This window comes from Silurus aristotelis (assembly GCF_946808225.1).
Source record: "Silurus aristotelis genome assembly, chromosome: 26".
In the NCBI taxonomy this organism is placed as follows: domain Eukaryota; kingdom Metazoa; phylum Chordata; class Actinopteri; order Siluriformes; family Siluridae; genus Silurus; species Silurus aristotelis.
Window position 1 is genome coordinate 12,018,205 of NC_139599.1, and position 13,663 is coordinate 12,031,867.

At 38.0% G+C, this 13,663-nt stretch overlaps 1 protein-coding gene across 1 annotated transcript; it reads right to left on the bottom strand.

Moving 5' to 3' along the window:
• Nucleotides 1–8,046: 8,046 nt before the first annotated feature.
• On the bottom strand, nt 8,047–9,003 carry LOC310720465 (gamma-crystallin M2-like). Its single transcript, XM_083531037.1, has 3 exons — nt 8,925–9,003; nt 8,593–8,841; nt 8,047–8,394 (listed from the first exon to the last, which is right to left on the bottom strand). The coding sequence occupies exons 1-3, from the start codon at nt 8,949–8,951 to the stop codon at nt 8,110–8,112; spliced, it is 561 nt and encodes a 186-aa protein (XP_083387163.1). The 5' UTR covers nt 8,952–9,003; the 3' UTR covers nt 8,047–8,109.
• Nucleotides 9,004–13,663: the final 4,660 nt, after the last annotated feature.

The following is a 13,663-nucleotide window of genomic DNA, read 5'->3' on the forward strand; positions in this document are numbered from 1 at the left end:
TTTCTTTCCAAAAACTCCCAGGCTTTGCCACACGCCTTTCTCAAATCAAATCAAATCAAATCAAATTTTATTCATCACATACACATACATACAGGGTACGACATGCAGTGAAATGCTTTATACGACGGTCCGGCAAGAGGGGAATAGGGTGGGGAGAAAGAAAAAAAGCAGATAAATAAAGTATAAAGTATAAAAACTATATAAAATAAAATATAAGAATATAAGATATAAAGGATATATAAAGATATGTATGTGAACAAAGAGAAAAATGTATAAACAAAAAAATCCTTATGGCAGTAGAGAGTGAAACAGTAAACAATGTGTACCAAAGTGTAAACAATAGACAATTTTAGTGGTGGGTTGTCCATAAAGTGTCCGTGTGCAGTATGGTGTGGTGTAAGGGTCCGTAAGTGTCCGTGTGCGGTTTGGTGTGGTGTAAGGGTCCGTAAGTGTCCGTGTGCAGAATGGTGTGGTATAAAATAAGTAAATATAAAGTGCACTTTGCTGTGCAAGTCCAGAGTTTAAAGAGTCGTGGTGCGAAAGGTGAGATATGTACAGAGAAGAAGTGTGATGATGGAGAGAGTGGACCAGCTTTTAGATCCTGGGTGTTTTCTGGTTTAAACTCTACAAACTACCAACATGCTTTTATGTTATCCTTTTTCAGAAATGGTTTTCTGGCCACTGTCACATAGAGGCTGGGTCTCTGGTGAGCTGATGATTTTATATTATAAATCAATTTATGATATTGTTGCGGTCTCCACAGGTTTTTCTATTTTAGCGAGTGAACTCTGTATCTTTTTCAGTGTTGCATAAAAACATCATCTTCAGCGTTAGAGAATGAGAATAGTTTTCCTGCCTTTTTAGCATTGTATGTTTACATTTTATAATTTGCCTTGAGTGTATTTCTAATGGTTGCGTTGCGTTCTTTTTTTTATGATAGTTTTGTAGCAGTGCTCAGAAAGCACTCTGAGATTTAAACTTACATTATTCTGCAGTGCTCTGATGCAAGTGGGAAACATTAAGGCAATCTTGCACAGTCTGCCCTGGCATTTGAAGAAGTGGAGAGTGGTAGGTAAACAACCACCCGAACGGTTAATACCCAAAGCTTAGGTTTAAAAGGCAGCCAAGTCTTTCTAATGCTCATATTAGTATTTCACACTGACTGCTTTTTGACAAGAAGCTTAAGCCAGTCGTTCTCTCTCTCTCTCTCTCTCTCTCTCTCTCTCTCTCTCTCTCTCTCTCTCTCTCTCTCTCACACTCTCTCGCTCTCTCTCTCTCACACACACACACTGGTCTTAAAAATTATCCACATTATTAGGCATTAACTTGACATACTCATCAGCTAAATCAGATAATCAGCCAATTACAGGCTCAAGAAAACTGTAGAGTTAAAGGTTAGAAAAAAATCATCAGTTTGGCTGAATTTAATTTCTCATTGTTATATGGCACTTCTGATAATTATCTGAAGCAAGCCAATAATTTTGTTGTGGCTGCAAAATGTACACTTTTGGCAGCAGTGAAATGCAAAATATCATGCAGAAAAAATATCATGCAACAATTTTTATTTGTATAGCGCTTTTAACAATGAACATTATCTCAAAGCAGATTTACACAGATAATGTGGTGATAAAAATGAATAAGATGTTGGATAAAGTGGATAAAGTGACACCAGAAGGACTAGTATGAATATTGAATTAACTTTGGGAATCTTTTTGCATCTTCACACTGAACAGTCACAACATTGAGCAAAAAAAAAAAACAAACAAAAAAAAAAAAAAAACAATGAGAAAGATGAGAAAGGTGTTGTGTTAAGGAGAAAGAATTCCTAAAATAACCATACTCATTTGAACTATACGTTTCCAATAAGGACTATTTTTAACCATAGTGAGCATCTCAGAAGGCACAACACATCAAACCTTTGCAATAGAACAAGTATCTGAGCCTATTATTTTATTAACTATAAAATCCACTTTCGAGTTATTGAGACAAAATCAGTTTATGGAAGTTCTGTATTTGCAGCAGAAAAAAAAAACTGGGAAAATGGTTTTAGATATCAGAATCAGAAATAGTTTAGTGCCTGTGAATTGTGCTCACAGAAACAGAATTTTATTAGGTGCCAGTCTATAATATTAAACAGTGCACCAGAACAAAGTACAGATAATGCTCAAGGCTGCTGATTTGGAAGGCTGTGACTTGGGTTCCCGGTACTGCCAAGATGATATTGTTGGGATTTGAAACTCAGATGCTCATTTCATTCAGATAAATTCCACAAACTAGTTCCTACAGGGGTAATAGGAGAGTCCAAGTGATGTAGGATGTGGTGAAAGCACACATGTCACACATTGTCTCTTCAACTAAATAGTAATGGACTTGAAATGGTAATATTTAATACGTATTAGCTTTTAAATGTTGCCTATAATCCTTCAGTAGTGTTTGTTTGTCCTTTCTGAGGAGAACAACATGCTACAAGCTTTGGTGCACACTGGGAAACTTAACACATTTTTAAAGAGTTTGAAAATGCTAGTGAATACGGGAGCTAGGAACATTTTAAGGATCAGGATGCCGCAAGAGGCATCGCTACATAAAAAAAACATTCACTTGCAGTAGCGGACTCAGCTTTCCTCTCTAAAGCTTGTTGACACATAGGCATTCAGAATTATACCGTATCTTGAATGTGGTAGAGTAGCAGAAGTTACAAAGCTGGAAGCTATGAAAACACAGAGTTTAAGTAAGTTCTTTTACACTTTCCACTAAGGCTTTTTTGTGTGAAGTTTTTCATATGTAACTAAGAGGAAGTGTAGGTGGCAAAAAAAAGGCAAAAAAGCTTCCCTCCTTGTCCGACAGGAATGTCAAGGGCTCATTGTACATTCTTTTCACCGTACCTAGCATAATGCTCATCACTGCGCTCTCTCTCTCTCTCTCTCTCTCTCTCTCTCTCTCTCTCTCTCTCTCTCTTCTCTATCTCTGCTTTGTTTATTTTCCCTTGCACCCACTGCTCAGCTAGCTAGTTTCACAGAGGATGGATGATTGCATTTTTTTTTTTAAACCCAGAAAAAATAAGCAATCTTATCCACTATAAAAACACACCACCCAATTCAGCAGGAAACCCAATCCTGATTGGGTCATGGGCACCAGACACAAGACATAAGTTTGTATGTTGCCCTGACACATATCTTAACAATTATTGCACTTAACTTGAACTTAGGTCTTGATTAGCTCAGCTCAATCCCTTGTGGCCTCCCAAGGCAGAGCAAAAATAAAAGGAAGGCTAGGGGGCTGACTTTTAATGCCAGTAGCTGTTGTTTTAAAGATTTATTTCAGCTGCCTAGCACAATCTAATGGTGTTAAGGGGCGATGTGCTGCTGAAAAGAACTTGTGTGGGGTCGCTGAGCAAAAAAGAGACCACCCACCTTATAGCAGCAGAGATTGTTATCCCATGACACACTGTCCATTTATCATAAGCATACACACTTATTCATGCAAGTTACAGTTATGAAAGTGTATATTTGTACAGAGGCTCACACACAGAAAACAAGGAAATTACCAAAAAATTTGTATTTTCATATCATACAGCATGAAATGTGCTTGAAGGATTTTATCTCTGCTGGAGTATCCAAAATATTGTTTCATTCAATTATAAATAAAGTTAACATATACTGTATGTCCAGGGCAAATTTGTATTCATAATGTGCTCTTCATCAATATAAAATCTAAATCCTCTCAGAAAATTATATGCTATAATGAAATGCATCACATTCTGATTGGTAAAACACTGCCTCATAGCTTTCAAGTGGATCTGAAAGTGTGTTCATCAAATGTTTTAGAACATTCTGAAATGTGACAAACTGCAAAACTAAAGTAAATCTAATAGAAAGCAAGACAGAAAGCTCCACAGGGTGTCCAGTATGAGACATTTGAAGGCTGTAGCTGAGGTTAAAGAACTGTTGAAGTCTCTGAGATTAATAATGTATAACAAACTTCAATGAAATAAGCATGACAAGTCTTTTATTTAGATTTAGTTCCACTTTTCTTGTCCAATTTCAAATCAATTCCATCCTTAATCATTTAGTGCACTGAATACAGATTGCTAAGGAATATGATTTAGCACAGAGATACAAAAATTTTTTTTTCTTTTTTTTTTTTTGGTTTTCATACTTTTAAAAATAAAATAAAAAACATTTCAAAGAAATCCTCCTTTACCAGCTATAACTGCATTGCTGTGTGCACTTTCTTTAAACACACATTTAATTTTCCCCAGAATTGCAGAGATTCTCAATGCTTCCCTCAGGGATTTGCAGGTGACTTGCTTGGACACCTTGATCAAACGCTTCAGTGAAAGTGTTATTCCAGAATAGCATGATTGCGTTTAAGGTCAGGTGACAGGACAGGTCATTCCATTACAGGCAGTGCTGAATTCTTCTTGTCTAAATAAAACAAAAGCTCTTGCACACATGTGGGATATTGGGATTGTGTCCATAGCCATTAAGTACACATGGCTGACTGTGTTTGTCTCCTGTGTGAGTGTGTGTGTGTGTGTGTGTGTGTGTGTGTGTGTGTGTGTGTGTGTGTGTGTGTGTGTGTGTGTATGGTTCACGTATTCGTACACATTCGTACATAATAGTATACATATTCGTACTTAAATTTTTATAGCACAGTGCTTTTGATATAGTACCAAATGCAATCCTTTTTACGCGCAGAACAGAGTTAAAATCTAAGGAACTCATTAAGTGGCAGATTGCAAGCTTGTTTAGTCTCCGCCTCGCACTTAGTGCATTTTTTTACATTATTAAACTTGAAAACATACACAACAATAACTGGGATATAATAAAGAAACTAGAGTTAGTGCAGTGTCACTGTGGCTACTCACTCTGAACCAGAAATAAGATTTGTTTTGCACATACATGAGAATGCTAAAAAATCCATAGCGGTAGCATTAGCCTCTAACCAGGAAGTGGCTAGAGCAGCTAATGCTAGCGCTATGGATTCTTTAGTGTTTTATGTACAGCATCAACAATCTCTTTTATAAGGAAAAAATCCTGACAATTCCACTTATCGAGGGAGTTAGTAAATAAAGGATGGAAGTATGCTAAAATAAGCAGAATAGTTAAATAGATCACATTTTTAGAAAATATATTAAACACACACACACACACACACACACACACACACACACACACACACACACACACACACACGTTAATAAAAGATTACAAGCAATTTAATGTTTTGCATTTCTTCTCCCTCACCATACCAAAATTGAACCAAACCGGGACTCTGGAAATCCGAAATCGGGATTCTGTACTGATCCATGAACCCTATATATATATATATATATATATATATATATATATATATATATATATATATAGTTAATAGTTTCTTATATATATAAATTAACAAAATGGAAATTAAATGAACAGAAGAGAAATCCAATTTAAATTAGTATTTGGTTCTCTGGGCATTGTTTTGGTCTGTGGAGTCTTTTTCTTGCTGCAGAATAAAATTAGGGCCAATCAGATGCATCCCTGATAGTATTGTATGATTAATATTTATGTGCCTGTATTCCTGTATTTCTTAGTATTGAAGACACTAATAATCCCGACCAAATTTTTTTTACTGCATTTGCAGAAATGAAGCCCCAAACTTGGAAGGAATCTCCACCATCCTTCACTGTTTCCTGCAGACACTCATTATAGTACCACTCTCCAGCCCTTCAGCAAACTTCATTTCATCTGCTACAGCCAGATATTTCATATTTTGATTCATCATGACTGCTTAACAAAATGAACTTTCTCTACACCTGAATCTGATATAACAAAATCCCTCAATGTAAGTGTACACAAATTTGCAAGTGTAAGAAGTGAAAGGTAGTCACAGCAAATATTGATTTGAATTAGATTTTTCTTCTGTTTGTTCACTTTTCATTTTGTAAATTGATTAAAAAAAAAACACAATTAAGCATTAATTTATACCTGCCTAAAACATTTGCAAAGTAATGTTTTTGTGTGTCTTAGTTACAATGTTACAATGAAATGTGACGTAATTTTTTTTTTTATAATACTTCAGTGAAACCATTCAGTGAGTTCATTACTCTGTGGATGGGGGTGGAGTCATCCTGTAAGCGACCACTGGGATAGATGTGGTTTATCAGAAGAGCTTTATGTTGATTTGCAGTGGACTCTTTTCTCTAAGTGGAAATGTGAGGCATAAATATGGCAGCAAAATGCTGTCATTAGAACATGCTGAGAATATAGAGAAGGATGACTCAGATGACCATATTAAGCATTTTTTTTTTACTGTAAATTAATATAAAAAATAAATTATATTATAAATTATTACATTGTACTGTTTTACTAGCATTAATCATTGAATTTATGCTTTGGAAGTCAATTTATTTGTCTTGAAGCTACACTTATTCAATTGATAATAAATCATGGATAAATAATGGTTACATGCATGTAAAAAAATATGCTTAGAAATTGTGTCACTTTCTGCATTCACCTCAACACTTATTACATTTTATTCAATACTGCTTTGGTGAATAATATTACTTCCAGTTGTAAAAGAAGAACAAATTTGACACTCATTAAGAACCATTGGAGGGCAGTGGTGAGTGGCAGTGTGAGATACAAGATGGGGGTCCTCTGTGTGTGTGTGTGTGTGTGTGTGTGTGTGTGTGTGTGTGTGTGTGTGTGTGTGTGTGTGTGTGTGTGTGTGTGTGTGTGTGTGTGTGTGTGTACTGAATCAAAAGCCAGCATGATGACCATTTTGACAAACACACACAAGTCACACTAATACACCAATGCATGGTGCTTTTGCCTCCCATCAGGGGTTTAATTGACAAATGACAGGGTGGATCAGTGGGCAGTGGAGTAAAGAGGAGGTGAAAAGCCTGGCCTTTGACCTGCCCTATTTACAGCACAATGGCCTAAGGTGCCACCCATGCACATCCTCCTCAAAGGAGATTTCCAACTCAGAGACCCCGAGGCACGCACCCTATTGGATCCCAAATACGACGCCTTTTATCCCTGATCACCCCCAAAGTGATCTCATCAACCCCCCACTATCCAGAATAATCTCTATTGCACACATCCCAACCACTAATCCCAGTAACTAATCACATCAATATTGGTTTGGTCTTATGCAAAACATGCCAACTAACTTTTATATATGTTCACCTGGACCACACCGATATTTATTAAAGCATGTTGTATGTAAATGATTAATGATGAATATAATTTTTTCATTAACAGTGCATTTTATATGTATAATAGCGATTAGTGATGGAAATGATTGAAGCAAACCTTGCATTGGAGACTTAACAAGACATTTTTCTTTGTCTGTTAATCACACTTTTTTAATCCATATGTAACAAAGTTGAATACAATATATGAATGAGTGCTTTAATGCAAACCTGAAAATTATTCAACATCTTTTAACCAATCAGACTAGAGATTTCAAGAAGGCTGTGATTATGAATCAAAGTCAAAGAGGTTAATGGTTAAATACATTGTAAATTAATGACCATTTGCTCTAATAGGGGTTTAAGGCTATTCAAAATTTGGTTAAGCTGACCAGTTACTTTGGGTTCTATTGTACATGATGTATACACTAGTTGTATACATATTTAAAAATTGTCCCTCACTTGTTTAAAAATAATGCAGTACAAGATGAATATTTATTTTCAAGAATAACAACAATAATTTGAAATACTAAGATTAATAGAAATTTTCAGATTTCAGAAGAAAGCATATATGACCATTAATCATCAAGAATCAAGAATATTATGATTCTTTGTGGGTACAGTAGGTAGCTCCAAGTTTCTGAGCAAGCTCCCCTGCACTTGTTGGTTTTCTAAAGGTTTTCAGATTTTTTTTCAACAAAGCAAAAATAACCAGTTGATATATAGGCAAATACAAAAGTTCCCTTGTGAATGAGTATATAAAACATACCTGTACCCCAACATAGATTTCACAGTGTAGTATTTTCTACATTAGGTGATATTATCTGACACAAGTTGGATGCCATTCAGCAAGTGAAGAAAAGTTATTTATTTTTTTAAAACAGTTTATTTCAAATGGTCTCTTTACAAGATTTTCATAGTGGCTTTTAATACCACGAGTCCATGATGCGCCTCATGCTCATGAACCTCATGCCACCCATTCTCATCATATCCCTGAAGCTCCTGTACTCTCCAGGCCTGAAGTACCACATCTTGCCTCTGTAGTTGGGATGCTCGTACATGAGCCAGTGGCCGTCCATCACATGACAAGACATGCAGCCATTCCACCAGTTGTATCGGCTCATGAAGGAATCACAATCATTGGTCATTTCCATCATCTGGCCCATGAAGTTCTCCTTGTCGTAAACTCTCATTCTGTAAGATCCCTGGTACTGTTCAGGAACAGAAAGCAATACCATCACATTTGGGCTGCACTACAATCCCAGAGCACATTGCACAGTACTTTCCTTCCCCTAACAAAAGTAATTATCTGGCAATTACCAACTATTAGTTAATTCTAAACATGAAACTGTGCAGTGCTGCGGGTTCTGGTCTTGAAATTCAAAACAATGCAGAGCTAATGATCATACCATGGGGATCATGCGGCAAGACCTGATCCAGTTGTTCATACCCCAGCCCCACATGCCCATGTAGTCAGCATACTCTCCCTTTTTAATGAAATACTGGTTGCCCATGAAGTTGGGACGATCGTAAACCATCCAGCAGCCGCTCTCGACCCTGCAGGAGTAGCAACGGTTCATGTAATAGAACATGTCGGAACAGTCACCGCTACACTCATAGGAGCGGCCACCAAAGTTCCTGTCCTCGTAGAAGATGACCTGTTTAAAGAATTAAAACCATGCATTTAAAAATTGTCAGTTTAGTCAATAAACTGAAATTTATGTTACTTTTTTGCCTGTACCTTGCCCATCATTTTGGCTTTGCTCATCAGGGTTTGACTGGCTGAACTGGATGCCCTTCCTGGTTTAACGCTTGCATTTATACCTGGTCCAAACAATTGTGTAAAATCCTGACCAAGCAACATAGCTCAGGGGCCCACAGGGATCTGTATGGCTTTTGCTGTCTTCAGAGTCTTCCAAATGACATTATAGGCATAACAATGTAGCTCTTTTTATTGCTAAAAGTGCATTGTTTTGGTCTATACATACTAGAGACATGCTAGGATCATCTATGTGTTTTGTTCCTGTTGTTTTAAATGCATGATTCCTGAATACCTGGCTGACCGAAGTGCACTTCTCTTTAATGCAAGCTGACAAAGGACAGTTCCATACAGTCTTTCAATAGAAAAGGCAACCAGATGCAATTGTCACCAAACATCAATTTGTGCTTATTGGAGGTCAAAGTGCTCACCAGCTTATGTCATGACATAACTTTAATCAAGATTAATTAAATATTAATTAAAAATGATTAATTATGTATTATGATAATGATCAATTAAGAATTATGATTCAAGTGTCACTAAACTGGGGATAAAAACAAAAATAAAAACACAAACGCTTGCTAGGCATGCATTCATTAACATACATGTAAAGTCTTTCATTTGTTCATTCTTAGTAACAGCCTAGTCAGGTTTGTGTTTATAATTTTGCCTCAAATTTTTTTACATAAAATGGGAACTAGATATTTCTTTCTATTACATTACATTACTTGAAAATTACAAACAGATACATTTGCTAGGATACATACATACATACATACATACATACATACATACATACATACATACATACATACATACATACATACATACATACATACATACATACATACACACATACATACACACATACATACGCTCAAATTCTTACACTTGCCTATTTTTCCTGCTTTTAACACATTAACTTTGAGGACAAAATGTTCACTTGTTGCCTAATACATCCCACCCACTAACCGGTGCCATGATGAAGTGATAATCAGTGTTATTCACATCACTTGTGAATGGTCATAAAGAAATGCCTGATCAAATGGCACATTAGATGTATTTTAAGAGATTGTGTATGTGCACTGGACAACATGCCTTTGGGAGACACCAGTATACAGCAGCTGATTAAATGCCCTCTGATCAGACATCGGAAGATTTCCAGTCTACAGTCTTTGTTTGGGTGCATGTCCATCTGTGGCCTTTTTTCCAAAACACATGTAAGCAATTTTACTATAGAGAAAAAGGGAGGCAGGGGTCTGTGTGGGAGTGTCTGTGTGTGATTTTTTTCTATTTCCTGAAGTGGAAGCCTGGAAGCCTGATTAAGAAAAAAAAAAAAATACTAATTTAATTATAATTTTGGATTATATCCCGCTTACTGCAAAGGTCCATGTGCAGGCAGACATTAATCATGATTAGACATCTGTGGCTGGCAACTCTCAGGTTGGAGAAGCAAAACAACATGAGAGTCTCTATCCGTTTTGAGAGTTGGCCATGTGGAAGTGACATGCGGTCCCTTTTTTGCCTTCCTTAGAAAAACATGTGTGTAGACTGATGTTCTAAAGCAGCTTTTTGACATTTTAGTGCCATGAATTTGAACAGTGTCATTTTTAGCACTGGGGTAATGTTTAACATTCAGGGGAAACAGGAAATGTTCCCACAAGAGCCACAGGTTAATTAATGATGATGTCAAGGATAGTTTGGGTTCCCACCCAGTGCTGGGAAATACTTGAGTAATTGTACTTTATTACTATACTTGTGCTGTTTTAAACTTAAAATTAGTAGAAGAATATCCAGAAATTATTTGAATACTAATTTTTTTCAGTTTATTTCAATCATATAATATGAAATTCTAGATACATTCATAAATTCATTATATTCTGTAAAGGTTGTATTTGTAGATGTCCTGTCATCATACTTTTGATGTTTTTTATGATCTTTAGAGCAGTAGTGACTGCAGAATCTTGCCATCAACTCTCTTTAAAGCTGTGGCTTATTAAAGTGTGGCATGCTTACATGCCAGAAGTTGGATGTGTGTGTAAGTGTGTGAGAGGAAGAGAGAAAGCATACCACTACTGCATTATGGGATGAAGTGTGTGTGTGTGTGTGTGTGTGTGTGTGTGTGTGTGTGTGTGTGTGTGTGTGTGTGTGTGTGTGTGTGTGTTCAGTGTGGTCCATACTGAAAGATTCAAGCTTACACAGGGGATTTCAACAGGAGAATGCTTTATTAACCATTTCAAACTGAGCGTTGCCGTTTGCAGGAAGTAAAAATATAGCCCGTGAACAGTAAAACGGATCATGCTGTTTTTATCTCTTTACCCATGACATAAATTTTAAAAGCATGAGCTCCAGTGGACTGCTAAGACGCCGGACAAATAAGGGGCACATGCACACACAGTAACAGAGATTCTACCACCTGTTAACAGGGTATGTGAACCATGTCTCCTGAGCTTCAGCTAAAATGCTTGAACACATATCCATTCATTTTCAAAATAGATAGGCTAGTCAATGAAGGTCAGTCCTGCAGCTCTAAGGTAAAATGAGAATAAAAAAGAGAAAAACAGCATAGATGTGTCATCAGCCTGTATCACCATAGAACTGTGTGCTTATGCCAAGTGTATGCAAAGTCTTGTGCATGTATGCAGCTGGGAGATGACAGAGACATAAAATTATAGCCAATTCACACCAAATGTCTTTCAAAAACGTCTTTCTTTTTCCCTAGCTGACATCAGAAGCACAATTGTTGCTGGCTAACTACGACTTCAGTTCCCAGCAAATATCATGGCTTTCAAACATGGACACTAAAGACAACTCCCACACTCTGTAGTGATCCAGCTACACACAAACACACACACCCTCTCTCTTACACAACAACAGTTTAACATTTTATGCTCTAATTGCTGTTACAAAGCCATGTTTGCTATTTAAATTTTTACCTGTTTCTTTTTGGATAATATTTATACTATATCATCCAACCCAGCCATTAGGGGGGCACAAGCCAGTGTACTCTTAGTGCCGGTCCCAAGCCCGGGTAAATGGGGAGGGTTGCGTTAGGAAGGGCATCCAGCGTAAAACATGTGCCAAATCAAATATGCGGATCACAAATGAGAATTTCATACCGGATCGGTCGAGGCCCGGGTTAACAACGACCGCCACAGGTATCGTTAGCCGACAGGGTACCGGTGGAAATTGGGCTACTGTTGGCCGAAGGAGGAGAAGGAGAGGAGGAAGACGTCTACAGAGACGGCAGGAAAAGGAGAAGTGTAGGAGAGTAGAGGTTCGGGTTGGTACTTTAAATGTTGGTACTATGACGGGTAAAGGGAGAGAGATAGCTGATATGATGGAGAGAAGAAAGGTAGATGTGTTGTGTGTTCAGGAGACCAAGTGGAAAGGGAGTAAGGCCAGGAACATTGGAGGTGGGTTTAAACTGTTTTATCATGGTGTGGATGGAAAGAGAAATGGTGTAGGGGTGATTTTGAAGGAAGCGTACAGTAAGAGTGTAGTGGAGGTGAAGAGAGTTTCTGATAGGGTGATGATCGTGAAGGTGGAAGTTGAAGGGATGATGATAAATGTCATCAGTGCCTATGCTCCACAAGTTGGCTGTGAGATAGAGGAGAAGGAAAGATTCTGGAGTGAATTAGATGAAGTGGTAGATGGTGTACCTAGGAAAGAACGATTGGTGATTGGGGCAGACTTTAATGGGCATGTAGGTGAAGGGAACAGAGGTGATGAGGAGGTGATGGGTAGGTATGGTTTTAAGGAGAGGAATGTGGAAGGGCAGATGGTGGTAGATTTTGCTAAAAGGATGGAAATGGCAGTGGTGAACACGTATTTTAAGAAGAAGGAGGATCATAGGGTGACGTATAAGAGTGGAGGAAGGTGCACACAGGTGGATTATCTTCTGTGTAGGAGATGCAACCTGAAGGAGATTGGAGACTGTAAGGTGTTGGCGGGGGACAGTGTAGCTAGACAGCATCGGATGGTGGTCTGTAGGATGGTTTTGGAGGCGAAGAAGAAAAGGAGGAAAGTAAGGTTTGAAAGAAGAATAAGATGGTGGAAACTGAAGGAGGAAGAGTGTAGTGTGAGGTTCAGGGAAGAGGTCAGACAGGGGCTTGGTGGTGGTGAAGAGGTGCCGGATGATTGGGCAACTACTGCAGGAGTGATGAGGGAGGCGGCTAGAAAAGTACTTGGTGTGACATCTGGAAATAGAAAGCAAGACAAGGAGACGTGGTGGTGGAATGAGGAAGTGCAGGAGAGCATTAGGGGAAAGAGGTTGGCAAAACAGAAGTGGGATCGACAGAGTGATGAGAAGAGTAGGCAGGAGTACAAGGAGATGCGGCAGCAGGTTAAAAGGGATGTGGCGAAAGCCAAGGAAAAGGCATATGAGGAACTGTATAAGAGGTTGGACACTAAGGAAGGAGAAAAGGATTTATACCGATTGGCCAAGCAGAGGGACCGAGCTGGAAAGGATGTACTGCAAGTTAGAGCAATAAAGGATGGAGAGGGAAATGTGTTGACTAGTGAGGAGAGTGTGTTGAGAAGATGGAGGGAGTATTTTGAGCAGCTGATGAATGAGGAAAATCAGAGAGAGAGAAGGTTGGAGGATGTGGAGTTGGTGAAGCAGGATGTAGATAGGATTAGTAAGGAGGAAGTGAGAGCAGCGATTAAGAGGATGAAGAATGGAAAGTCGGTTGGACCAGATGACATACCGGTAGAAGCGT

What these genes read in the sequence shown, in the direction of transcription:
- LOC310720465 (XM_083531037.1), bottom strand. Translation starts at nt 8,951, where the DNA reads ATGAGCAAAGCCAAAATGATGGGCAAG. An exon ending in AAGCCAAAATGATGGGCAAG is followed by an intron (nt 8,842 to 8,924) that starts GTACAGGCAAAA and finishes TTCTTTAAACAG; the next exon opens with GTCATCTTCTACGAGGACAG. An exon ending in CTTGCCGCATGATCCCCATG is followed by an intron (nt 8,395 to 8,592) that starts GTATGATCATTA and finishes GTTCCTGAACAG; the next exon opens with TACCAGGGATCTTACAGAAT.